Source organism: Atractosteus spatula, chromosome 3 (genome assembly GCF_055471065.1).
Source record: "Atractosteus spatula isolate fAtrSpa1 chromosome 3, fAtrSpa1.hap1, whole genome shotgun sequence".
NCBI classification, from domain to species: Eukaryota; Metazoa; Chordata; class Actinopteri; order Semionotiformes; family Lepisosteidae; genus Atractosteus; species Atractosteus spatula.
The window spans coordinates 2,199,036-2,225,209 of NC_142708.1; the positions used below are offsets into that span (position 1 = coordinate 2,199,036).

The 26,174-nt window shown below is 49.5% G+C and overlaps 1 protein-coding gene across 1 annotated transcript in view; it reads right to left on the minus strand.

Annotated features, from left to right (window-relative positions):
• Positions 1–26,174, minus strand: part of slf1 (SMC5/6 complex localization factor 1) — a 42,061-nt gene that overhangs the window by 13,589 nt on the left and 2,298 nt on the right. Inside the window, exons 3-17 of the mRNA XM_088910242.1 lie at positions 23,141–23,219; positions 22,077–22,257; positions 21,571–21,721; positions 20,794–20,901; positions 20,174–20,242; positions 19,667–19,813; positions 16,966–17,132; positions 16,469–16,603; positions 16,080–16,221; positions 15,013–15,160; positions 14,748–14,893; positions 12,215–12,357; positions 9,773–9,870; positions 3,714–3,806; positions 2,663–2,845 (exon numbers count right to left, since the gene is read on the minus strand). Of these exons, the coding sequence (XP_088766368.1) occupies positions 2,663–2,845; positions 3,714–3,806; positions 9,773–9,870; positions 12,215–12,357; positions 14,748–14,893; positions 15,013–15,160; positions 16,080–16,221; positions 16,469–16,603; positions 16,966–17,132; positions 19,667–19,813; positions 20,174–20,242; positions 20,794–20,901; positions 21,571–21,721; positions 22,077–22,257; positions 23,141–23,219 (1,990 nt within the window). The remainder of the gene's footprint in view (positions 1–2,662; positions 2,846–3,713; positions 3,807–9,772; positions 9,871–12,214; positions 12,358–14,747; positions 14,894–15,012; positions 15,161–16,079; positions 16,222–16,468; positions 16,604–16,965; positions 17,133–19,666; positions 19,814–20,173; positions 20,243–20,793; positions 20,902–21,570; positions 21,722–22,076; positions 22,258–23,140; positions 23,220–26,174) is intronic.

A 26,174-nucleotide genomic window follows, 5' to 3' on the forward strand; every position in this document is an offset into this window, starting at 1 on the left:
TGTGGTGCTGATGACTTGATTCCTTTCTGGATTCAGATTTACAACACCACTGCATTCTCAATATTTTGTTTCTCAAGGGTTCAAGGAATCCATTTAAAAAAAAGACCAAAAATGATGCTGATGAAAGCACAGGTGACTACCACAAATAAAGAGCAACCACTTGAAATGTTCTTAAAAATATTCAAAAATACTTAACAAGTGCTCAGCAGCTGGAGAAAAAAAAACACGCTTATTAACAAACTTAAAAAAATAAAAGGAGCATCTGAACCCATAAAAAGAAATAAAAACACACATAAATGAAGAGAAATTAAACTAGGGATTTGCAGCATGCTGATTATATAGAACGGTCAACCCTCATTACCAACACCATAACAAGTGACGATATTCGGGAAAGACTGGACTGAAGAGCAAATCCCAGCAGCTCCAAGACACACACACAGTATGCCTCTGTTCAGAATAGGCTCAAGGATACACTGCACAGTTGTCAGAAATGCAATGGTGATCCTCCAGTTCACACTTCAAGGAAAGCCATGATTTTATTGGTAACCAGTAAAGCCACACCTTTGAGAAGGAAGAGCAAATAAGGCTTGAAGGCTTAGGGGCCGCCTGGTTTCGGATTGCTGGTATCCTGAACTTTTAAATGTGCGACTCCTTCAAAACACCCTCACTGGGCTGGAAGGTGCTCAGCAAGCCCAGCAGAGGAACTGTGAGACCAGACGTATGGCTTAACCAATAAGATGGCAAAAACATGTGACTATTACTGCTTCAGCTGAAGGGAGGTTTGTATACAAAACGGCACAGGCTGAGCTCCGAGACCCTAGAGGGTTGCAGGTTCAAGCCTGGATCATGTCACGAGCAGCAGGGCACAGCTGGTCACTAGCCCACTGTGACTGGGACCTGGGGGGGTTGAGAGTAGTCGGCCTCTCTCAGCGGCACAGCTTCTGTCGGCCTCCCGTGTGACAGCAGGCGCGCGGGCCTGTCAGTGAGGGCCGCGCCACATGTTAGGAGTCAGGTGGCTCAAATTCAGATTCAACTGGCGGAGACCAACACAACCATATGACACCAACAGCCCCGGCCAACGAGGAGTTTGGGACAAATAATGACGTTATTAAGAGAGATACTGCCGAGGGGATAAACCCCCTTATACCTGGGGGCACAGAGGCGTCCTCCCAGATGGCAGCGGTGTGGATGCACTGTGGAGGCGATGAGCCATGCTCTCCACAATGCTGCTGGCCTCAAAGGTGCACAGGTCAGAGGAGTCACTCTCCCAATACCTTCATTTTAAAAGGAACGCCCCATGCCCCATGCAATTTTCATGGATTTCTAAAGTACCAATGAGTCTGAATGCGACTGCCGATGCCACAGGTATTTTTCAGATCAACACGCCCTGGGTTAGAGTGCTTGCTTAACAAATAACAGTTGTAGCATCCCACCCTTCATCACTGAATGCTTGAATTCCAGGATGACATCAGGTCTCACCCTTATCAGCTCACCCTCACCACAGTGTTTCACTTGCTCAGTCCTGGGGAAAGGCAATTTCCTTCTTCACATGGGTTTACGATGTGAAATAACACACACAGGCAGGGACTTACAAGGCCTGAATGCTAATCCCCCCCCGACACCAGTTGGGCACAACTGGGCCGACAGGGAAACTCGGGATGACGTGCAGTTTCAAAGAAAAAACTTTCTGGTGTTTTCATTGATTTAATTCTAGGAAGCTCTGATAGTTTGGAGTGCAGAGTCGGAGCCTCGATCATAAAGAAAAGGTTTTGATTTTAAAAAAGCTACATCTCTGCTGACCTGCTTAATCTCCTCATCTCTGCAGGAGATCTCGGGCCCTATGGAGCAAAGCTAACAGATTCATCATTGGGGCTAAACAATCCCAACCTAATTTATTTTTTAGGACAGAATGCATACATGTGTTAATAGGAAACTGAATCAAATTAACTATAATTAGCCAAACTGAAATGGAATGGAAGATTCCCAAGCTAATCTTCAGTTTTCAGTTCAAGAGTAAATGCTTCATGGAAAGGGACACATTATTTGACATATTCTCCATTCACTAAGGTCTAAACCGGTGAGCTAACGGCACGCAAGAAATACAGAGCAGGAAAAAAAGAAAACGATTTCATTTTGACACACTTCTGACGTGCGGGGAAAAAACTCACAGGAATCTCGGAGAAAGGCAGAATGAGGCATTTTTAAAATCTTTTACAAAAAGGGCATTAGCATGCAGCGCTATCAGAATTCAGAGAGGTGTCTTTAGATAACGCAGGTAAACAGAAAGGTAGCAAGAGAACGGAGCTAGAAAAAAAAAAGGCAAGATGGACAGGGAAGGGTTAAGAAGGGGGCACATCTGACTCACAAAGCAGACCTGCGATGAAAAGTCTCTCTCCACCGCCCCGGCCTTGAAAACACCTCCCCGGCTCATCTGCGCTCTTCTGGAAATCCCCCGACCCCCCCGCCGAGCGCCATCAGACCTCACCCCTGGCGTCTGCAGCGGGTAGCCCCCATGCCCGCTCCACAAGGCCCAGGTGCCAGTCCGGCCCCCACTCAAGAGGCCGCACAGCTCCCACCGCCCGAACCCCAGGGGGTCCCCGGGGGGGCTTCCGCTCCTCCCAGCCCAGCCCCCCGCCCCCGCGCCGCGCGGCCGGAGACTCACCGGCGTGTCGCAGCAGCAGCCCGGCGATGTCCGCGTGCCCGGCGAGCAGCGCGTCCTGCAGGGGGCTGAGCCCGCCCGCCGGGCCGAGCAGGTCCACGCCGGGGCACAGCCGCAGGATGGCGCGCACGCAGGCCGCGCTGCCGTGGTTACAGGCTTCGTGCAGCGGGGTCCAGCCTGCGTGGTCTGAAGGAGCCGGGTTGGGGGGGGGGGGGGGGTGAGGAAAAAGCACAGACGCGTTCATGCCACTGTGGCCGAGGAACATCGCGTTTCTCTCATCGACCGGCCACGGCAAAACGCGGTGGGCTGGAAGCTGGAGAACGGAGCACGGCAGAGGTCTGCCTAAACTAGTGGAATCCTAATAAGGGAGCGGGACCCGGGTCCTGCAACTTTCAATGTCTCCTGAAAAGAGGCGGCACGGACTCCAGACCCGGCTCCCTGGCGGGCGTCCTGTGGCACGAGGCAGCCACGGGAAAGCTAGCCCCGCGGGGACAACCGGCAGCTGCTGACTCCGACAAGTCGGGCGCACGATATTGACACGTACGATTCCAGCCTTCCAGGGCAGCCCTGGGACAAGACCGTGCTGCTGGAAAGGGGGACCTCTGCTTCCAAAACGCGGGTTTAAAAGTTTAATTCATGGAGGGCTGGAGGCCTCCCCTCCCAGAACACTTTCTTTTCTTCCATCGCCTGGGCACAAAGCTGCCTCCTCCCTACACTCCCCCTTTCGGTCTCTTAGCTTTAACTCCAAACACTGCCTTTCAAGGTCGTCCGGTTTTCTCGTGCAGAATCGATCAATAAAAAGGTTAGTCAGCAAAATAGCGGGGGAAAAAAAAAAATAATGTGCATGAAATGAGCAGCCCCTTTGCTGCTAAATGTAAAAATGTTTTCTATAACACACACAGGGGTTCTGCGCTTCTCACCTACAGCATATACCTTTCACACCTCCACCAAAGAGCCTCTTCGCATTTTTAAGATGCACTAATGGCGCACGCTTTTAAATGAGCTACCAGTCGACCACCCAAAACAAGAAATAAAATCGTCTGCAAGGACGTACCTTTCACGTTGATGTCCGTCCCGGGAAGAGAGAGGATGGTGATCAGTTTCTCTGCTTGGTTTTGCTTGCAGACTCTATGCAGGAGTGTCTCTCCTTGTAAAAAAAAAAAAAAAAATCACACAATTAGGGACCCCCGCACCGTTCGCCAGGAGAACTGCGCCGGCTCCCCAAAACTGCGAACAAAACTGCGCCCTTCTGCGATAACTACAGCGGAGACCGGAAAAGACGGAAAATAAGCAGGAGGAATGTTTGCGACTTTTGTTGTGGAAGAATGTTTAAATTTCCATTTACATTACAGATTCAAAGTTCACAGCAAGTCTGGGGAGAGGATTCCTGTCCGGAATCGCTCCAGTCATGAAGTTCTGCTACACAGCCTCAGCACAATGGTTACAACAGGATTTTTCACAGACCGTGGGTTCAAAAGCTCCACTGGGCATTACGATCGTGCCACGTGATTTTTAATCAGCAAACTACACCACCCGGTCACAAAAGGCTCTGAAGGGTTTTATTTACATTTTCTTTCTTTTTCAATACAATATTAAATCGGGAATGTATTAAAAGTGCGGCAGCCCTTTTCATGTGTGGTTGAACTTCACAAGAAAGTTTCAGGCTAAGCATGAGTGCCCCTGTGCTTGCCAACATAATACAGAACTGCGGATCTGCTAATAAATGGTTTACGGCTTCTCACCAGGACGCCTGGCTGTACAGAGTGTTGGCTTGTGCTGATAAAGCCCAGCATGCTGCTGTAAGGAATCTTTAGGAGGGGGGGGCAAGGGGGGGGAGAAAAAGACCCCTCACGACATTTCAAGGCACATGAAAGAATGGCACCGGATCCTCCTTGCACAGCCTTAAAGAGGAACCTGAAAGCGCACTCAAGCCTTGCCGAATGAGATACGGGGAGAGGCTGAAAGGCTTCATCTGTATTCAGGTCAACATCTGGAGGGATGGCTCTGGAAAGGCGCGCGTCAGCAAGAAGCCGGAGGACGGCCAAGAACGTGCTGGTGCTCGAAAGCCGCGTCTCAGCCAGAGCCGCCGCACCCCAGCGTACTGTATGTGTCGCAGCGCCACTCTGATTTCTTTTTTTCTTGGATAATGCATCCGAAACCATTAGCTGGGTGTGGGCACAGGAAGCCGAGCTCCTCTGCCAGGCACCAGCTCCCTGAGGTCCCTCTGCCTGCTAAAAACACAGGGGAGAAAAATGACTGAATTCACCCGCTGCTAATCCGCACCTCGCTGGTTCCGTCTGTAAGGTCCTGGGATGGACCGGCCCGCTGCTCCTCTGGGGACCTGGGGGTCTAGTGCAGCGCGCATACTGAACCAGGTGATGTGCAGTCTGGACGCCAGCCCCACTGGGACCCTGTGGGCAAATAAGGTGCCCTTGCTCCTCCAGCGTACAGTAGGACACCCTCAGGAAGACGCACATCGAGGGGGGACTTAAACTCGCCGAGAGTCTCTCAAGTGATACAGGAACACAACAAAATCTGAGGTTATTAGCTACCGGCTTGGGGCAGCACAGCTCTCTTGGCAGAGAAAATGGACTGGAGAAAAAAGCCCAAACTTTAATGGCAACCATTCAATCAATTGCTGTTGCACATCCAGCCCTCACAAGAACGAAAAGGATCAATTTGGCCGTCTGATTCGACAGATTTCCTTCATTCCTATTAAAATTGCAGATGTAAATATTGTTCTTAAAGCCATCGCACTTTTAAACTTCAGTGCAGGTAGGGAGCAAAATTCATCTCGTTTCAATAAGGAAACTCACATAGAATATACAAGGAACTGCTCAGGTCTCTCAATTTATCTCACATAGCTTATCGCTCCCTCACAACAATATTCATTATTAAAATTAGAGAATGCACCTCAAGAGCAAAACACTCTGCCAGGTACAAGATTTTGTATCTCATCCTTATTACTTAAAACTTTGACACAATTTTAACTTATGCATTTTCTTACATTCTCAATAATAATTAGACGAGAAACAGAACTAGACAAGCACAGGCTGCAAGGTGGGGAGTAGGACGATAGTAGCTCAGACAGGCTCTGAGATGCCAAGCCATGCAGAGCCTTATATAGTAGTGAGCATGAGGATTTTGAAGTCGACACGAAATCTGATAGAAAGCCAGTGCAAGGACTCCAGGATAGTTCTTACACTGAGTCACTTGCACACAACCTGGTCAGGATTCTAGCTGCAGAATTCTGAACATACTGAAGTTTGTTCAGTGTGGATTGAGATCATCCAGGATGAGTATGGAAAGAGAACCAGAAGTAGAAGCGATTAGAAGATCGTTTGATCAGGGCAGTTTCTGTGCTGTGTAGTTGTCCGAAACCAGATTGGAAGGCTTTGAGAGGTTATTTGCAAAGAGACGGTAATTAAACTGAATTGTAACAGCACGATTCAAAATTTTTCCAAAAAAGGCTAAGTTGGATATAGTGTAAGGCGCATATTGTTAAACAGTAGCCAAGTTTGTATTCAAAGCCAAAAGAGGAAGTTTTGAGATGGTCAAATGTTCCTAGACGATTTGGTTAAACAAAGCTTTGTTCAAGATATTGACTTGTGTCTGCAGGCCACCAATGCAGACGGGAGAAAGTCACCACATTCCAAGTGACCGTCCAGGAGTGCAGATTTACTCCTACTACTTCTGCAGCCAGTCCTCCGATCAGCCAGAGATCCTCTGCTGCCATGCTGACCATCGAACTTCTCACACTGCGGGTCAAGGCCCTTACCCACAATCCCCAGCTCGGCCTGGACCCATCTCGCACACACAGGTTAGCTATGCTGCAAAAACACTGTGCACCGCGTTACGCGACTTCCACTGTGTGGCTGTCACTCCGCGCCCCCGGGCACTTATCCTCCAAGGGCAATCCTGGGATTCTTCTTCCCCCCCCCCAGCCACTGCACATCCAGCCTTTCCTCATTCCCACAGAGCTTCCTGACTTGTCGAGCATCCCCTGTGGCTTCTGGGTAATGAGCACACACAGGAAGTGACATCACACTGCCGCCAACAGCTCAAACAATTTCAAGAAGGAAGAATGTCAAAGTGTATCGGGTTACTGATCTTAATAATTGTCTCACTAGTTGAAACTACCAATGAGAGACACATTTTTATCTGATTCACTTTCATTTCAAAGGTCACAGCTCTTTTTTTAGGATCTGATATGACTTTGTCACTTCTCCTTTTCCCAGCCATTTTAAAGGCCATTTAAGACACAGACTAAAACTCAAAATAACCCCAGATTCACACAGCAAAAGTTCCAGCGTCGTGTTCCCCGCGTCCTCCAGCTGGGTTAAACCAATCGAGAATGTCACAACGACCCAGTAAAACAAAGACTCCCATCTCCAAGAACAACCCATTCTTTCCTCTGCATTTTTGCTCTCTGTCTGGAGATGCGAACAAGTGGCCAACGCCGCATATGTATGCGGAAAAAACCCCACAAAACGCCCGCAACTAGGGTGTTGCATAAAAAATTAATGGCGAGTGCATCAGTATAAAGAGCACGTAGAGGGAAACAAAACCCAGCCTTGAGTCTCCTGGAAGTGTGCTGCCTTCCCCCTCCCCTGTGAACACGGCGTTTTGTGATCATGGGATGCAGGAAAATGAGTGCCGACACTTCCCCGGGTTCACAGAGAGTGCTTCGAGTCTAATTGCCAGAGCACATACGAGCAGTCAATCACTTTCAGACCGGGGCTCTAATTGGAGTGTTTAATATTCTTAAACTGTGTATCTGACTGGAAAGCTTTCACGGGGCGTGTGCCTTAAAGCACGTTTGCATGGAGTGCTCGGCGCATTCGACATGGAAGCGCAAGGAATTTACGCTACCTGCTTACTAAACTACCGATTCCTAACTTTACGAAAAGGGGAGGGTGTCCTTTAGGGTGGCCTTTAGAGTAAAGTAGGTTGTGTTTTTAGCATACCAATCTGACTACTTTTAATCGTTAATTTCCCTTTATATCTCTTTAAAAAAAAAAAGGACGAGAAAAATTCCCTTACTTCAGCAAAAGCTTGCATAAAACTGCTAGAACAAAACAAAAAAGCAGGATGATGGAAGCCGAGGTTTAAGTGCAAATGAAAGTGATTTCTCTTCCTCAGACACAAAAGCATGGAACATAAGCTGTTAAATTAAGCAACTGAGTGATTACATGCAGCCGAAGAAATAAGAACATCATAATCTGTGAATGAGTGTAAATCTTGTTTAATATAATGATAGGGGGCACTTAAAGGTAACTGCATCTGTACTGATGTTAAATTAAAGACCGGCAATATTCATTGATTTTTTTTAATTCAGCGCTGTTCTGAAACCCTTTAATGTCCTCCCTATCAGTTAAACTCCAGCTCTTTGAGAAAACATTACCTATGCTGCCCTCATTAAGAATGGCATGATGAACTCTTATCTTTCACTGTTTTTTCGAGCCAGGAGTGCCATCTGTGTCATCTCTGGCTGTACAGAAGGTAATAAGGACACTGATTTTAAGTGCTGTCTATCTGTCACCTTCTAAAGCACATCAGAGAAGTACAAAGAATATTAATGCTGCTCATGTTTAAGCATGAAAGCTCTTTATTGCACTGAACAGAGTACCTCTGCAAATGTAGTCTGGATTAAGAACTGTGCACACGATTCCTTCCAAACTTGTTTAAGTTTTTTTTTGTTTGCTCTGAAAGATCACACTGTGTGACCTCCAGTGGTATTTGAAATCATTCAGAAAGTTAAACTGTGATTCCACTTCAGTCCTCTTCTGTTTGAAGTGCTCTGCTGAACCGACGAACAATGCGAGCTCTCAGAATTTGAATATCTATAGTCTCCTACAATGACAACGAATGCCTGGAGTACAAAGTGAGCATTACATTACAGTGCTAACAGACAACATCTGTTTCGATGTTTATGCCCTCATGAAGTCGCACTGAAAGCTACGGAATGCTCTCTCGATTTCCTTTTGATTACACTCCCGAGAGCATAAGAAGCAAGAGTCACAGAAGAGAGGACATTTGGCCGCTCGTGCTTACTCGGTCTTTAGAAGTTAGCCAATCTGAGGTGCTCAATCCAGCCATTTCGTGAAAGCAACCTGGGGCAACTAGTTCCAGACTCCCTTCACCCTTCGGTGCAGCAGTACCTCTATTTCTCAGATTGAAATGCACTTTCCCGATAGCCCAGTGGGGTCACTCTTGAAACTCTGAACAGATTCTTCAACAGCACGTCTGTATTAGTGCCTGGTCTCTCTTTTTTTTTAAGGAAAAAGAGCTGCCCGTTCCAGCTGTTCATTCGTCACCTGTTTGAAACAAACGCGCCTAGGGAGCACAGCGGAGATGGACGATATCCTTCCAGGTGCCATCAGAACATTTAATCGGGTTACTTCAGAGGACGTCATGGACGGGCACATCGCCTGGACCCTGGAGGTTGTGGTTACTTTTGGAATGGCACCAGCACAACTCGAGTGTGCAGGACACGGCAGAGATGTCAGAAATCTCCCCTAACGGGCAAAATCAAAGCATCTGAAAGGATATTGAGCAGCTGTGTCGCGCATGTTTGTTACTTCCTACTGTGAAGTTTTCACACAGGGGAGAAAGTAATTATTTTACAATTGTTAATTACATTTAATAGCCCACAATCATCCTGGAACTTAATTTGTTCAAAACAAGTGGTGCGATGAACACTGACTTGACACCTTGTACATTTCTTGCAGGCAAACGTCCCATCAGATGAAGCAGGAAGACACAACTCCCAGCCCTAGGGACCAGAGGATGATCTGGTCTTCCGTCCAGCCAAGCTCTCCTCCTGACCGGACAAACCTGGGCGTCACCCCACATCCTGCACTCATCACCACCTCAGGTGCAGCAAGAGCAGCTAAAAGCCCTCCGACTGCGAGGCGCGGACCCCATCGCGCAGGATTCCAGCGTCGTGCGTGCTGCAAGGCGCCCCGCTTTCCGGAGGACCCCAGTCAGGCTTCTGCATTTGTACACCCCAGAAGCCACCAGGGGCCCTCTTCCACGTGGTGCTGCACAGCACAGTCGCGAATGATTGCAAAACAAAGCACACTCCAAAAAGGGAAAAAAAACACCTCTTACCAGCTCTATTAACTTTATGCAGGCCCCGTGGAATATCTGCCTTGGCAGGAAGAGGTGTGCTTTCTCCGAGGCCAAGGTGCGCAGCTTTCTTAATTGCTCTGACAAGAGACAAGAGCCAAGAGGGATTAGCCTAACCTTGGAGCATCTCCAAGAAAGGCAGCATTTTAGCATCTAAATTCAGTGTTGGTATTTATGCTATTTACAAAATGCACTTTAGTTTATTTTATTTTTTTTCAATCTTACTTGTGGAATCAGAATTCATTTCAGAGATAAATAACTCCAGGATTTCTTAATCCACAATGCCGCGTTAGAAACGATGAGGAGTAAGAAATGAAACAGAGGCGGCCATTCTGACGATCTGGCCCATTTGACAGATAGTAGCTAAGTGACCCCAGGATCTCCTACAGCCGCTTCTAGAAAGGCAGCAAAGTATCTGCTCCGACTGCATGACTGAGGAGCTTGTTCCAGACCCCCACTACCCTTTGTGTAAAGGAGCGCCTCTTTCCCTTGGTTTTAAATGCATGTAGAGTTGTGTCCTCTGGCTTGTGTTTCTGTCGACTAGTGAGATGTTAACGTGTTGTAAAAAATTACAAGAAAGGTTACAAGTCTGTACGTTAGGCTTTGGCCTCTAATGATTGAATTCACTCCCACTTAACCGATAAAGTAATGCAGAACAAACCACAACTAGATTTTCTCCTTGAAAAGTATAAATGTAGTGCTGACAACTTCCCAACCATTGTGTTCTGAAGCTGTGCTCTCAGCTTCTTAAAAACGTGATTCTGGTTGATGTTTCTGGTTTATCATCAATAACTAAGTAAAAAAAAACTACTTAAAAAAATAGTTTCATGTGGGAACACTTCAAGGAAATTTCTAAGCTTAGCTCGGTGCTAATAACAGTATGCTGTCAAGATCTCTTCTGGCACAAACAGGCCTGCCTTTAGGACATCTGACAACACGATGACAAGGAAGGAAAGTTGTGCTTACAAAACAGAATCCTTGTTTTCTCATAATTGGGTTGTTCACCACTTGCGCTGACTTTCCCAGCGACGTGGAGGGAACACAGCGCTTGACACACTACTTCCCATTAGCTGGAGTGCGGAGGAAAGATCTGCACTGCGCGAACGCTGAGTTATGAACCAACGAGGAGCCCAACAGCTTAGACATGCTGCGTGCCGGAGATCTCTCTCACTTTCTCTTCCTCTATCCCAGCACCACACAGGACAGGGAGCATGTGCAGGTCATCGGGAATGGAACATGCTGGACAACGCGCCCCCAGAGCAGAGAGCTTTTGCGTTCGCCAGCCCGATCACCAAGACGTGTCGATAATTCACCGTCCTGGGAATGTTTGAGTGTTCTCACCACTTCTCTCTTTACAATGAAAATGAGCCGCAAAACAGCTCGTGTGACCGAATTTCTGGGCTCATGGTTGTCATTGTGACCTCTCAGGGCACTACTTTAAACAGCAACGACAGTAGCTCTTTGCAAATAAGAACAGTAAATAAGAAGACAGAAAATATAGACAATTGCATCTCTATTCATTGATCCTTATCCTTCAGGGACAAGCTAAGCTGGAGCCCATGCTGGCAGGGTTAGTGTGTGTCCAACCCATGCAGGACACACACACACGTTCATTCTCTTACAGTCAGGGGCAGGTTCAAGACGCCCATTAACCTGGACAGCATGTGCCTGGACTGTGGGAGGAACGGGGAGCACTCGGACACGAGGGGAACCTCCAGACTTCACACAGAAGGCGCCCCGGGCTGGACTTGAACCTGGGACACAACAGTGCGGAGGCAGAAGCACACCCAACACAAGCAAATCTGGTGTCTTAAAATAAAAGTAGGCACGGCAGTTAACCAAGTCAGTCGGCCAAAAGCCTGTTTGCTCCCTGTGGGAAACAGCAGAAAAGCTTGAGCTTGTCAGCACACTAATTCTGTGAGACAGGGCGCAAAGAGACGAGGCTACTCCTGGGATTCGCAGCCCTGAAAACCTTACCTTCTGTCCACGAGGAAAACAAGAAAACAGAGGACTGGCCATTAAACCGTGGCCAACCAACACTGAGAGCAGACCGTATTGTTTGTACACACGTATTGTACCAAAAACTAAGGAGAGAGGGAGAAAACTGCAGGCACGCACGGCACGGGGGCAGCCTTGCCCACAGGCCTCCACCCTACTTTCTGCAAAAGCAGAAACAATTCCACAGAGCAGAGACAGCAGCCGCAGGACAAGACGAGGTGCGAGCTGCTGCCGACACCTCCTGCCTTTTGAGCACAGGCAGCCGGCGCCGCGTGGCTCTGACCTCCCTGCCTCTCTCCCGTGCGCGGGGATGCCATCGGGGTTATCGATCCGCTGGTGCCGCTCCGGGGTCGGACCAGGGGCAGCCGCCGCGCGGTCCGCTCCCACAGGACGCACAGAGGCGGCGGAGCCGGAGGCGTTACTCACGGTCGGTGGGGCGGCGCGGCGCTGCGCGGAGCGCGAGGAGGTTCAATCCCAGGCCACCGCTCCATCGTCGCCCCCTCCGGGGCCTCTCCCGGGCCCGGCCCGGAACAGGCCAGCCTCCCCAGCGCTGCTAAATACGGGGACACCTGACAGGGAAGCGAGAACACGCACTGCGTGAGGCTGTGAGGCTGCGGAGCAGAGCCTTCGGGAGTCTCCCGGGGAGCAAGCCCGTTCGCGGAAAGCGGGCCGGATTTCAGCGCCTTCCCTCGCTTCGCTCAGCTGCGGAGCAGCAGCACCGGGGCCTGTCAAACACATTTTCCCAGGCCATCTGACTGGAGACCACACTGATCTATAATTGATGTGAACCAGTCCGCTGCCTGTCATGTCCGCTGCGTGAACATCGATCAGCTGGGCTTCTCTCAGCAGTTCCCAGGTTAAAGGGATGCTCTCGGGAGAGCCCTTTTTTTTGTTATTTTTCTAACATTAAATAAAGTGGGGGTGGGGGGGGGGGCAATGGAGAAGAATCTGAACTTTTGAAACGCAAATTCCTCAGGAAGCCCCACAGTATTAACACTTTTGATTACGTCCAAGTCAGTCAGTACAAGTTAGCAAAAGGTTCCTGCTGCAATGCTCAGATCTTACACTACAGGCTGTACACTGAAGCACGATTTTACAATACAGTGGTACCAGGAGCCTGAGTCTGTTGCAAAGCTCATTGTAGCACCTGGTCTGCAAGTTACAGTAGGACCCAGGTGAACTAGACAGCTGTGTGATCCGATCTTTCATATTCTGACAGGCACCAGTCAGGGGAGAAAGCCATCCTTAAGGTGATTATTACATCAAAAACGGTACAGTACAGTACCCCTACAGTACAGCTACAGCTTATTTAAACGGAGTGGTAATCTTTATTTTTTTTCATTCTCTAGGAGCATAAAATTTATGCTCTAGGAGCACAAAAGCAGTGTTGTTCAAAAACTGCTATTCATCATCCTATCCTGAATAACCAAATAACGGAATAAAACTCAGCTGTCCACATTTTATGTTGACAAAAACACACAAAAAAATACCGGAAAATGCAATTCATTTAATTAATTTACACATAAGCCACTAGATGCAAAAAAACCCAACTTCACTCTTGACGTTTTGCTATACTGTCAGCAATCAAATTGAAACCAAAGGGACAGGCCACAGCTCTGTGTGTCTTCAGTCCCACGGAGAGGCTTGAGGAGCGTTTTCATGCCTCGTGCACAGAATAGCAGCCTGCAACTACCACTCACGTGTCTGTACAGCCCCGGCTGGCCAGGGTGGACCCATACAGCACAGACATTCATTATACGGCTTTACAAAGTAGCTCCTTCTGATCACAGGTGACTTTTCAAGCAGAGCTGACCTTCACAAACTTCTTCTACGGATGTATTTTTATTACAGGGGGGTAAAAAAAAAAACTTCAGAAATGAGTCACTTAGCTGGGTTTCTTTATTTACCGTTTTCCCTGTGCCTAACCTTGACAGGACATTTTATTTAAAATTGAAATTAGCCTTCAGGAAGAAGAAAACGCTTGAGCTTCAGGAGTCACAAGGGATTAAAATCAATTGTCCACCAGGTCTAATTTGTTTGTAAAGCTTGATTCAAGCTTGGCGGGAGCCTATATTAATTAAAAACACTGCAGCAAGGTGAGGAAAGAGTATCGTGGAGGGCCACCAGACAGCTCACTATAGGCCTAGCATATAAATCCAGTGCATGTGGCAGGCCTTTCACTTGGTATCCTGTTTCCCTAAGTACAGGGATGCAGATGATGAGTCCAGCCTGGAGGGGCCCACCTTGGCTTGCTGCCTGTCAGCGCTGGGGCTGAGACTGCAGTGAGTGAGCAGCTCGAACTCATGTGGGACTGATGCGAGTTTTCTGTCTGGACAGGTCAGCCAGTGGGAGGAGGGTGTGGTCACAGGTCACCCAGTGGGAGGGGGGGTGGTCACAGGGCACCGAGTGGGAGGGGGTGTGGTCATAGGGCACAGAGTGGGCGAGGGGTGTGGTCACAGGGCACCCAGTGGGAGGGGGTGTGGTCACTGGGCACCCAGTGGGAGGGGGTGTGGTCACTGGGCACCCAGTGGGAGGGGGGTGCGGTCACTGGGCACCCAGTGGGAGGGGGGTGCGGTCACAGGGTTTCTGGTATTATTTCTCACATTCATTCTACTGATATCTGGTATTAAAATCATGATAAAAGTGTTTGCAGACTTTTTTTACCTGTCCAGAAAAACAGTTTCTCACAGCAGGTGGAGGTGAAAGCTGTGATTGTCTAAAACCTCAAAACAGATTTAACATTTACCAGTGCAAATACCTCTGCTATGAAGTTTCTTCTACCAGAAATAAAGACCACAAGAACGCAAGGACATAAATATTCTTTCTTAGCAGTTCACTGCTCCTTGAAACAGAAACCAACACGGAAATCAATTTCAGTACTCATTCTGGTTAAATCAATAATCCTGATTTCAGCAGACGCACTATAGCGCTAGTACTATATATTCCGACAAAAACTCACAATTTTATGGAGAGAAAGTGGCTCTGGCCCCACAGCGATGCAGCTCTTTGAGCAGAGGTGTCTGTAAATGGCATCAGCGACGAACATCTTCAGCCAGGGGGACTGCAGGCTGGTCACCAGCTCCACTAGAACCTCAGGGCTCGAGTCTTCCGAACGCCAAGCATGAGTGGGAGAGAGACAAAAGCACTCGTTTGTTTTCTTTCAAGCCCGGAGTCTCAAGGAGGATGGAGAAGGCAATCACAATATTCCCCGAACTTGTCTGTACCTTGCCATAAAACGGAAAGATAATCTGCAAAGTCCTTCATGCCTTTCTCTGCCAGATCTCTGTTCAGCCTGCTGTTGTCCTGTCGCCAGAACTCCACAGCCACTCCAAAGATCTCGTGCAACGCGGACACCACGTCCGGCCTCGAAACCTGAAAGAAAGCTGCGTCAGGTTTCCATGTTTCAATTCCTGCTTAGAAGGTGAGGGGCCCTGTTGAGCTGCACCCCTATAACTGGAAAGCCACTACTACAGTTTACTGTGGTTTGATGGCACAGGTTAATGCAGAACCATGGCCAAGCAAAGCAAAGATACAGCAAACACTGCACAAACCCACAGTGGCGTCGTTTCACAGGGGAAGCAAAAATCAATCCCCCCCCATAGCTGCACCATGAAAGGAAACTGCACTAATACCAGATGGAAGGAATACCCAATTGAAAAACATTTCATTTTCAGGGCCTAAAGGGCTTACTTTACATACTGTAATAATTCTATAGGGCACCTTGCACAACACATCGCCAATACTACTTCCATTCACACCACACCCCTCCGACCTCAGCCTGCCCAGCTGCACCCCATATCCTCAAGCAGGGGGACTTCTGCTGCTGCCCTGGCATGCGCTCAAAACCCCAGGAGTTGCCTCGGAGGATCGAGAGAGAGCAGAGAGAGCAGAGAGAGCAGAGAGAGAGAGAGAGAGAGAGAGAGAGAGAGAGAGAGAGAGAGAGAGAGAGAGAGAGAGGAGAAAGGGAGAAAGGGAGAAAGGGCTCCTTTGCACGGCTTGAGTTTGTAGAAACAGTTACTGTACAGTTTTGTGTTCATGCAACTAAAACCCCTTTGCCATCTTCCGTTGGTTCACGGCACCACTGCTGAACTGTCTCGTTCACTGAGTGCACGTAGCAGCAACTCACCGGCGATGCACACAGACTCGCACATTTTATCTCCAGATCTGCGCAAGGAGCAGGTCTTGTCAGTTCAGCAGAACTGACCGATGACAACAAGCGCCCCAGAGGAATCGCTTTTACCCCCTTTCAAGAATAAACACAGAGAAGGGGAAAGCCCAGGGGATAACGTACCTCTTTCGATGCAAGAAGCCACTGGGTGGCATCAACTAGCAGTTTTGCCAGCTGCTGCAGAGGCTTCGTTGCCAGGGTCGACTTCTCCCACACGTTCCAAAAGGTGTGGACCAGAACCGAAGACATACCTCCTCCGGGTTCTCTGGGAAAGGCGGAAACAAACCGGAAGTGTCCTGCCATCACTGCCGTGCCTTTACCACGGGACAATGAAACGTCCATCCTGACCCAGAATGCACCAGCAAAGCTACACACAGTGGCCATAGGGGTGAAGAAAGGCTATGTCTAGGCGGCACATAGAGGGAGAAAAGCATTCCAAGTGCTAATCCCAAAATTATTCTTTAAAACAGAAGAGGCAGCGGAGAAAGTAAGTCACAGAGTGCCGGGCTTACCTGGTGTTTAAGGAGTGGAGATCAAACCTGTAGAGATCGAGAAGGAAGGCCAGGAGATGGGCGTGGAACTTCTCCTGCTCCGGACTGACGGGCTCAGGGCAGAGGTGGCAGCAGGGACCGCCGGACACGAGCCGCCTGGCCGGAGGAAGCACAGGGAGTCAGCTTCCGGCTCAGCTCTCCACCCCCACACGGTTCACGCAAGCCGGAGGGAGCCGGTGTCTGCACCGACCACTTCTACACATTTAACTCTAACCTACACGCCCCTTAGCTCGATCACACACCCCCCTACTATTAGAACACCTGCTTTTCTTCACAGGAAGGCTCACAGCCTTTTCCTCTGGCTTCTTTGCAAGTCTTCCTTTTGTTTCATCCCCCGGCACTAAAGCACAGTGAACGAGGAGCTGCTTGCATCACAGCCCAACGACGGAGAGGAAGAGGCAGGGGTCCCTGCCCCTGCTCCGGCAAGCGGTCCGACGGCGGGAAACGGCCCCGCTCACCTGGCAGACGCCTCCAGAAAGGCCCAAGGCCCCTCCTTGCACTCGGGACACTGCAGGATGCTCAGGAAGTACCCGACTCGGGAGGGCCACCCCCAGGGAGGGTTATTGCGGAACACGTCGTGCAGCGTGTTCAGAAAAGTGATCAGGAACAGCGGGCTTGCGGCGTCCTGGAGAACACAGCGAGCGAGGAGAGGTGGGATTTAGTATCTCGGCGCCGAACGCCCCTTTAAACATCCGGCATGGAGAACACACGGCTATCGACTCGTTGTTAATTCAGTCTCGCGGATTGTGCTGAACTGGTAGTTTCCACTAATCTGGAATCCTATCTTTATTAGATTTCGCAGGAAGCAGATTAGAGTGAGTGCCTACATACGACAAGGGTCTGAACAGCCAGTGACTGCTTTTGAAATGCAATCAATCTTCATTGAAACTAAAATGAAAGGAAGAAAAAGAATCACTTAAGACAAACTACCTGAGAACAGAAATGACTGTATACATTCCCAAATAAATAATCTGTGTATCATACAACTGCAGATATTAAAAAACAATTCAACAGGTACCAGGGAGTAATATGTAAAGAGTTCCCAACTGCCACTGGATTCTGCTTTAAGAGACCTTGGTAACAGCTTAGAGGTCTGAGCAGCTTTACTGACACCTTGACTAACAGGCGGAGTAACTTTCCAGGGCCCTGGTGTAGCGCTGTGTATCCCCGATGGAGTGGTGTGACATGAACACGCAGGGATAGATGTCAGTTATGTCATGTAGTGTTAAGTGTTTGTACGTTTTGCAAATATCTTTCGGTGTAAAAGACAGCCACTCTCATGAGAGATACATTTCTGAAATATCTGACGATAAACCTTGACAGGATAGTAGGTACTAAAACAACATAAACCCTGATCCTAAACACAGTCAATACATCAATGTTTAAACAAATAACTGCCTGTCTCCAAAAAGCCAAATGTTACTTTCTATACTTTAAAATAATGCTGAAAGAAATTTTTTTTATGCAAGTGCTTATATACAGTATGAAGCCTATCTACAGATACACTGTATGTATGTCTATTGCATGCCATCAGAGCATCGGATTAACTTTGTGACCGACAGGCACAACATTTTTCTATGATGTATAAAGAACGAAACCAGTTTCCCACCTTATACAAAGACAGATGCATTCCTAGTTGCAATCATACTGATCACAGAAGCACGGAAGTACAATTCTTCACGGCTCAGTGAGGCAGCTCATAGACTACCCACGTACTCAAATTCCTCCAAAGCATCAGGCTCAAGAACAGCAACCGGGTTCGCAGGGCTATAGGCCTCAGTCTTACGGCTGAAGGGGATTTTCTACACTGATGGCCTGAAGGAACTATATCTTTTCAGTCGTGAAAGGAAAAGACAGCGAGGGGGCCCGATACACACTCAGCCCAGCGCTCTTCTTCAGGACGAACCTGGAAACTCGAACCAGGGGGCACAAGTGGAAACGACTCAGAAGCGCATTTAACACCCAGGACAGGAGACCCGTTGACTCAAAGGTCCAAAAAGATCAATCAGCTACTATCTACCAAACAGGCAGGTGGGCCAAACGGCCTCCTCTCATTTGTAAATAGTTTTTTTGAAAGTAAGAACTTTTTAAAAGTTCTTACTCCTAATAACTGTTCTGTATCGGTTTCGTCCGAAAAAATCACTTTTATGCCTACAGTGCCACACTACCGCAGAAGAAAAAATATTAAGCTGTTTATTACCTATGTGTATTATTAAGGTATTAAGTGGCAAAAAAAATAATTAAAATGTTCTTTCATTTTTTTCTAAGGGTACTTTTCCTCTTTTATCTTTAATAATAATAGGCTGCGGATTTTTTCCAAAACACCGAGACATCTAAACAGCTGGGCACTTTTCTGGAAGCAATCTGGGCGAAGCACCAGGCTCAGCTCTGCAGGAGCACAGCCCCAGCCAGGATCTGAGCCCACAGGCTTGCACAGACGGCTCCAGAGCCCTGCCTGCCCCTCTGCACCACTGAAACACTCCAGCTGCCAGCCGACCTGCACTGCAGACCCATGCAAACACCTGGGAAAGTCAGTGTGAGCACTGGTGATTCAGGTGCTTCGAGGGGCTGCATGAATGAATGGCAGTGGATCACAGACATTAGAAAAGCAAATGAATGATCTGCACAGGAAGAGAAACGCACCATTAAAAGACTGTAATACAGTATTATTACAGTCAAAATGCATCTGTCTTTTTTTTAAATAGCATGGCATCGAGCATGCCTCAATTCTGTTTTTTTTCTTCCAGTTATTTTAGCCGGCTGAAATTCATGTTTCGGTATCTGCAACGCATGCGTTAGGATTTATGTTCTAATCTCCTTTTAATTTCTATGGATGAAGGGTATTTCCGTGAATCCGCACTGCTGGAAAACACCGGGGCTTACAATTTACACCGCGTTTCAGAAAAAAAAAAGGTTGTGGTGTCCGAAGGCCTTTTGATTTCCTGTGCATGAAACACCATCGTTAAGCACTACGCTGGATTCGTGTTCGTAAGACAAATACTATTTCAAATACTATGCAGGTCGTGATGGGTAGGTGAAGAGTATCGCTTCATCTTAAGAAGCCCGGTTCAGTGCATAACCCATTCAAGCGTATAGGAACTTGTCACACTCTTCCACTCCGTTTCAGGGTCTTAGGTTTGCTTGTTTCCAATACTCTGCCTGCAGAGCGTGGCTCATGAAGACGTGCATCAGGCCCACGGGAGGCAGGACTCCAGGACTCAGCGTCCACCGGATCTCCTCCAGAGCTTCCGTGAAGAGCCCGCTTTCCGTCAGGGTGCTGGCATTACTGAAATCTGCTCTTCTCTTCTGCAAAGGGAGGATCAGTGTCAGGTCGACAAAAGACCCCTGGAGGCCGAGGTGTCACAGAGGGCGACGCCGGCCGTTGTGCGGTCGTCGTCTTGTCGAAAGCGACAAGCTCATTCGCTGCTGCGGGGCAGACTCCTTCCTCCACACGCTGCTCGTGCATCTCACGCTCGTTAGTGATCGAACCCTGACCCACTGGTTGGACCAGCAGCATCGTGCACGCTGGTAAGAACCCAACCTGACACAGAAGGTCAGGCACTCGACCTTTTCTTTCTGGGTAAAGATGAGACCTTTAAAACGATTGCCTCATTAATCTGACCATAATTAAGGAACTGTTTGCCAGGACTCCAATAATAACCTCACCTGAAGATTACAGTCCGCTGTGGAGTAGCAGTTTTGGAAGTCAACAGACGCACATTTTGCTTGCAGAACCTAAAGAAATAATAAGAAAATCAGACGTTAAGGGCTAGTAATTACTTTATAAGGGGAAAATACATCTTACAACGTTGCAGCCAGGCCTTTCCTACATCTGGAGGCGCGAAAGAAGATATGTGTGCCGAGCTGTAGACTGGCCCTGGTGGTCCACCGCTCTGCGCCCCCGTTTCACGTCGGCGATCGGGGAACAGTAACCTTCCGACGCCCGTCAATCTCCTTGACAGCAATATGTGCCATCTGCAGATATGCGAATTGTTCTGTTCTGTCCTTCATTTTAAAACGGCTGCCACGACTTTAAACAGTGGTTGCAGTGTCTACGGGAAAGCCATCTTGCAGAGTAGATCACACCAGGTGCAAGGGATCACCCACAGCAGAGACTGACGAGCGCGAACACATCCCGAGTTCCGGTTGGGAGAGGGGAAAAGAGAAGGGGTCTGGAGTAACACGTGGAGCAGTGGGTGTCTGGTGCTAGGGTCTGCTTAGTGTCTCGTGCTTTTTGATGGCAGGGATTTCAGCGGCACCCAGCCTGCCTTCCAGCACGCCCTCACCTCGAGCGCCAGGACGTGCTCCTTCAGCTTCAGCTCCAGTTCGGAGAAAAGCCTCTGCTGAGCATTGGGTGAAAGAGGTGGTGGCGTCGCCCTGGGGCTCTCCGTTTCCTGCAGCAGAACAGAGGGCGTGACCCACTCCCACTCCCACACTCTGCACCTGAGGGCCCACACCTCCCAGAGCAGCAGGGCTCAGGTCCCAGGGGAGACACCCATCAGCCCAATAATAGTCATAATAATAAACACAGACAGCCAGTTTCATAAAGTATGAACAGTGGTAGATCTCACAGGCTTTGTTACAGCCTTTACTATTGGTTCATAAATAGCTGTCATTAAGAAGTGACTGTAAATTATAGGTGCTGATGTACATATTATATATGGTTTTAAAATATTCTATGACAAACCAGCAGAACAAAAATTCTACTTCTACCAGACTGACTTTCATATAACTATACCCCCTTGGGTGTTAAGACACCCTATTGACAAGTTATCTTTCAACCCGATTCCCACTCTCTCCCACAATCATTACGATGTTTCAAAACAGCAGTCCAACAGGAGGAGAACGAGACACAATCGGATATCAAAGGCTGCCCGAGATGAAAACTGAAGCTACAACACCCTCATTTTCTCAACTGCCAAACAAATAACGCACAATGACACATATAATGTAAAAAAAAAGAAACAGGTAACTGTGCACAAGTACATGATCTACTTGGAAGCTCGTTATCTATGTATAATAACTACTTGTCTGTTTTAACCTTCACCCTCACGGCTACGTACCTCAAATAAATGTTGAGCAATGTAGTTCAGCGAGTAGCAGGGAGCCCCGCAGGGTGGTGTCTGCTGTCTCATGTTTTTCACCAGAACATGTGTAAATTCATGGGTGGAAGGCGGGCAGTGAGAAACCGTGGCCTTCCCGGCTTTCAGAATCCTGCAACAAGAGCAGCACCAGCAGGACGTCGATCTGTCTGTCTTTCAACGGGAAACGCGAGTCTTAGCGCAGCACTTGACCTCCGCGCAGACAGTAAAATGAATTGTCCCTCCTCTGCGCTACCAGCCGATAATAAAAAATAAAACTCGCTATATAAAAGCGCTATTAAAAAAAAGGGGTACTGTCCCCAAGGCGCCCCTCATCAAACTGCCCACGCTGCACTGGTCTTGTCATGCACAAACAGACCAGGGTGCACCCCGGTCCCCCCCAGTTTGCCCACGCTCTGACCAGGCCCCGTGTGCAGCACTCGCGCCCCGCCCACCAGCTCGGCCCCCCCCCCCCGAAGGAGCCTCACCGTTCGAACACCTTCCTCTTGCCGGCATCGCCCAGCAGCAGCGCGACCCTCCAGCCCCGGAACGCCCCGGCCTGCCCCCGCCAGCGCCGCGCGGGGCTCCCCCACTCGCGGGGCTCCTCGGCCAGCCAGCGGCCGGCTCTCGCGCTCTCCGTCACGTACTCGGGGCGCAGGACCCAGATACCTGCCGGCGGGAAAAAAAAAACACAAGCACGCACACAAACTCAGCAGCCCTGCCGGCCTGGCCGAGAGGCCGACGGGCGCCTGGGCCCAGAAAACCCCACTCCTGCCAGCCGGCGGGCAGAAACGCAAACCGGCAGATTGTGCCCAAGGAAGGACATCAAGGAGACGCCCTCGTTACAAACACTCCAGGGGCACCCCACGTGGACAGACGACGGGCAGCGTATCGCCGCCACAGGAAACAACCGCGGAGCGGTGCGACCACCTGGTCAAGATCCCAGCCCATTTCCAGCAGAAAACCAGAACGCCTCCCTCCCTCCCGAGCAAATTTCACACCCACACACTTCACAACGACAAGCATCCTCAGGCCCTCGAGCGCGGGACCCCATTGGGGGGGCGAATTCAGAAACTAAACAAAGGTCATGACAGCCCAGTTACAGGATGTTGTCTTTTCTTCGCAAAATCAGCTGCAGTTCTGTAAGCACGTGGACACGACCCAGCGGATGACATATTTCACAAACCAACCCCTCCACGACCGAATGACAGAATTTCACAACGCGGTCTTGACCGCATCGAGCTTTCTGTACCCCCAAGGAAACACGGATCAAAGGCTCTCTCAACGTGCCTAAGCATCCACAGCTCGCCTACAGCCAAGAACTTGACCCCTTTGATCCAGTGAGCCGCGAGTCAGATCCGAGACTAAAGGCTCTTGAGCCCTTTCTGAACGAGGAGACGCCACCTGTGAACAGCCTCTGCCCCCCCCACACCGACTCCTTGTTTCTTGGTACTCAAAGTGCGGATCAGAACCAGGCCCGGAGTCCAGAGAGGGGGCGGAGCACAGATGTCACACAGGGGGGGTCTCTTGTTCTGCCCCATGCTGGACCTACCTGCAGCGCAAGCCGCGAGGAACTTCTCACTGGGGCTGACCTTCCTCGCGATGAGGTGTGTGGTTCGCTCACTGTAAGCCTGTCGAGATACAACGGCACAATTAAACCTTTTCCACACATGAAGCTGCTGAAGGGTGCCGATCACGGAGGATCGCCTCAAAAGTAAAAAAAAAAAGGTCCCTCTGATTTACAATGCAGAAAGAAGGTTGCGTATCCACTGTCCTCACACACAGACACATGCGTCATTCCTCAGTTCCAGCTGGCAGGAAGACCTGCACTATCAAGGGGAGCGGCAGCCACAGTCACAAAGCAGAAGGATTTCTAATGCGTCAGTATAAGCTTGGTAAAATCTGTGATGAGGCCATGAGCATTAACATGAGAAAGAACAGCTTGGTAAGAAGTTTTTAAAGAGTCGCTGTTTCTTGAAGCCACCAGTACAAAACCCACTGACAGCAGCACTGGTGTCCCAACAGGAAAAGCCTCCATTCGCGTTTCCCAGTCAGACAAGTAGTTTTTGACGTGGTCAATACAAGGAGCATTTTGAGAGCTCAACACCCATAACCGTAGATGCACCAGCATAAATGGCTTCTAGGAAGAGTGTGGCCCTCTATCTGCCCCCTCCAGCACAGGGCGAAGTCGCCTGGGGGGCCATCCTACCACACCCACCTAAAGCTACACCCCCTTACGACGGACGGGATGGGCGTACGAGTGCCGGCTGCACCAGTACCAGAACCCAAGGCTTGGGTCTTAAAGTCCATCTGAGGTCATCACCTTCGGAAGGATCCGGTCACTTATCAACGCTGAACGGGTGTGACACACGCATGGATCCTGCCAGCCTGGACCCTGGTCTTACCAGCCCATCTCAACCTGATCAGGAGACTCATGTCCTTCTCACTGTCAGCCACATGTTGAAGCCGGTCGGGAACACCCTTGGCCCGTCACTCCTGATGCGTCTGATGACCAAGTTGTGACAGCAGCAAGAGAAAGACTCAAACAGCTGCCAACAAGGGCAATAAGGGGCATCCTGGGAACCAGCTCAAGCCACTTCACGTGGCTTGGGAGGCCGAGGAGATGAAGGCAAACATTTCTGACCCCTCTTTGGATTTCTGTGGTTGAGGATTCTGAAGCATCGGCTGCGTTTCTGCCTCCGCCTCTTGGGGAAGGCTCGCTCTTGCCCTCTCGACCCCCGTTGCCCTGAGACGCCCGTCAAAATGACGTCAAGAAAACAAAAGGGCTGCTGCTGCAAAAAAAAAAAAGCAAACACCACTCGAAGGAGAAAGAGCGAGGAAATCCGTCGACAGACACCACCAAGGACAGGTTTGTGAAGCAGAGTGGAAATAAACCCGGCGGAGGCTGTTTTTTCCTACTTCTGGAAGAACTGCCTGGTGAATTAGATCTGAACCTGTCCCGAAAGATCAGGGTAAATGGAGCCGACAGCAGAGCCACGGACACTGGCTCGCCAGGGGCTTTCAATAAAAACCTTAAAGGATTCTCGCATCATTAGGCCACTAACAGCCAGATAAGCAACATGGTCTCCTCTCATCTGTAACCTTTTTCTCACGTTCTTAGGAAGGGAAAAAAAGGTCAAGAACTTTATAATGTAGTTTTAGCTCAGGGGATTACAATCACTGCAAAGAAGGTGCAATGACTATAAAAAGAGGCAATTGAGGGCGAGGATAAAATTAAAAAGTCAAAAATACATTGCAATATCAGAACAAATTAGGTCAGCTATCAGATCTAACCTTCAGCTGCTATTATTCTAATCAACTGAGTGATAGGTACAGCGTAGCCTTCCATTCTTTTAGATTAAAATTCAACTCAATGAAGCTAGCCAGAATCAAAGACCTGAGAGCAAAAAAGTTTGTCACACGCGAAAATCATACTGACGGACGAGCATTTTAATGAACGGGGTTTCCTCGAGATCCGCTGCCCTCTGCTCCAGGTGTGGTGTAAAGAGAGTGGACGCATGCTTCCTGAAGCTGAGCTAATAATGCACTGCAGCTTTCTCAACCGCGCAGAACAGAACCAGTTTAGATGACCCACTGCCGATCAGCCGCTGATGAGCCTCTTGCTAGACATGACCAAGTGCTTAATCAGAGGTGCAGAACGTCGATCACTGACAGCCATCGGGGGTGTGTGGGTTCTTCATTCCCCTTCTTCTCTGAAAGGCCTAACTGAGCTCGTCATTCCCTGACTTCAGGGTGCTGGTCCCGCCCGGAATGTGGGAATGTGGGTTGGACGGTCGTTCCAACACGGCCCTTGACAGCCGGTTACTGTCTCAGCTGATCCCCCCAGCTGGTGATTCAAGGAGAACTGGAAGCGCTGCAGAGACACCAGCACTCCGGGACCAGGACTGGACCCACCCGGCTTGCCTGCTGGCTGGCATCACAGCCTCACCCTTCCAAGACCTTCGTAGGCTGAGAGGAAAAAAGTGCCCGGAAAACCAGCACTGCTGGACTGGTGGGCTGGACTGCCGTGGTGCACCTGTGTCTTCAACACGTTGACGGACACAAACTTGCTTCACCCAAGACCAAGCGACTCCCAGCTCCTGCAGCACTTACTGCACGTGCCTCTTCATGATACCTCCCCACATTGGGATCCAATGTCAGTCTAAGCACGGCCAGCGCCGGAGACTGAGGGCCACGGTCCAGCACGACTGACCCGTCCCACTTCCTGCTTCAGGGAGCGGGGACACCGGCTCCCCCGGGGGAGCTCAGTCCCCTGACTGACAGGCGTTGCAGAGGGAAAACCAGAGGACACCACAGCCTGGGTTGCATTCCCAGGTTTATTCCCATTCCGCGTCATCCGGGGATACAGCTGAAGAGCGAATCCGGACTCTGGGGTTCACGGAGGACCGCGATCTTTTCTCATAGCTAAGAGCCAAGCACGCTACAGCGCTCCCCTGCATGCAGTTTCCATGGACCTCCGGGAACAGGAGGGAGAATGCCCGGGAGAAAGGATGAAGGTCTCCTCCGCAGGAGGGGCGAACCGGTGCAGCTTCTCCACTGATCCACAGTTTTCCCACCCAAAGGGA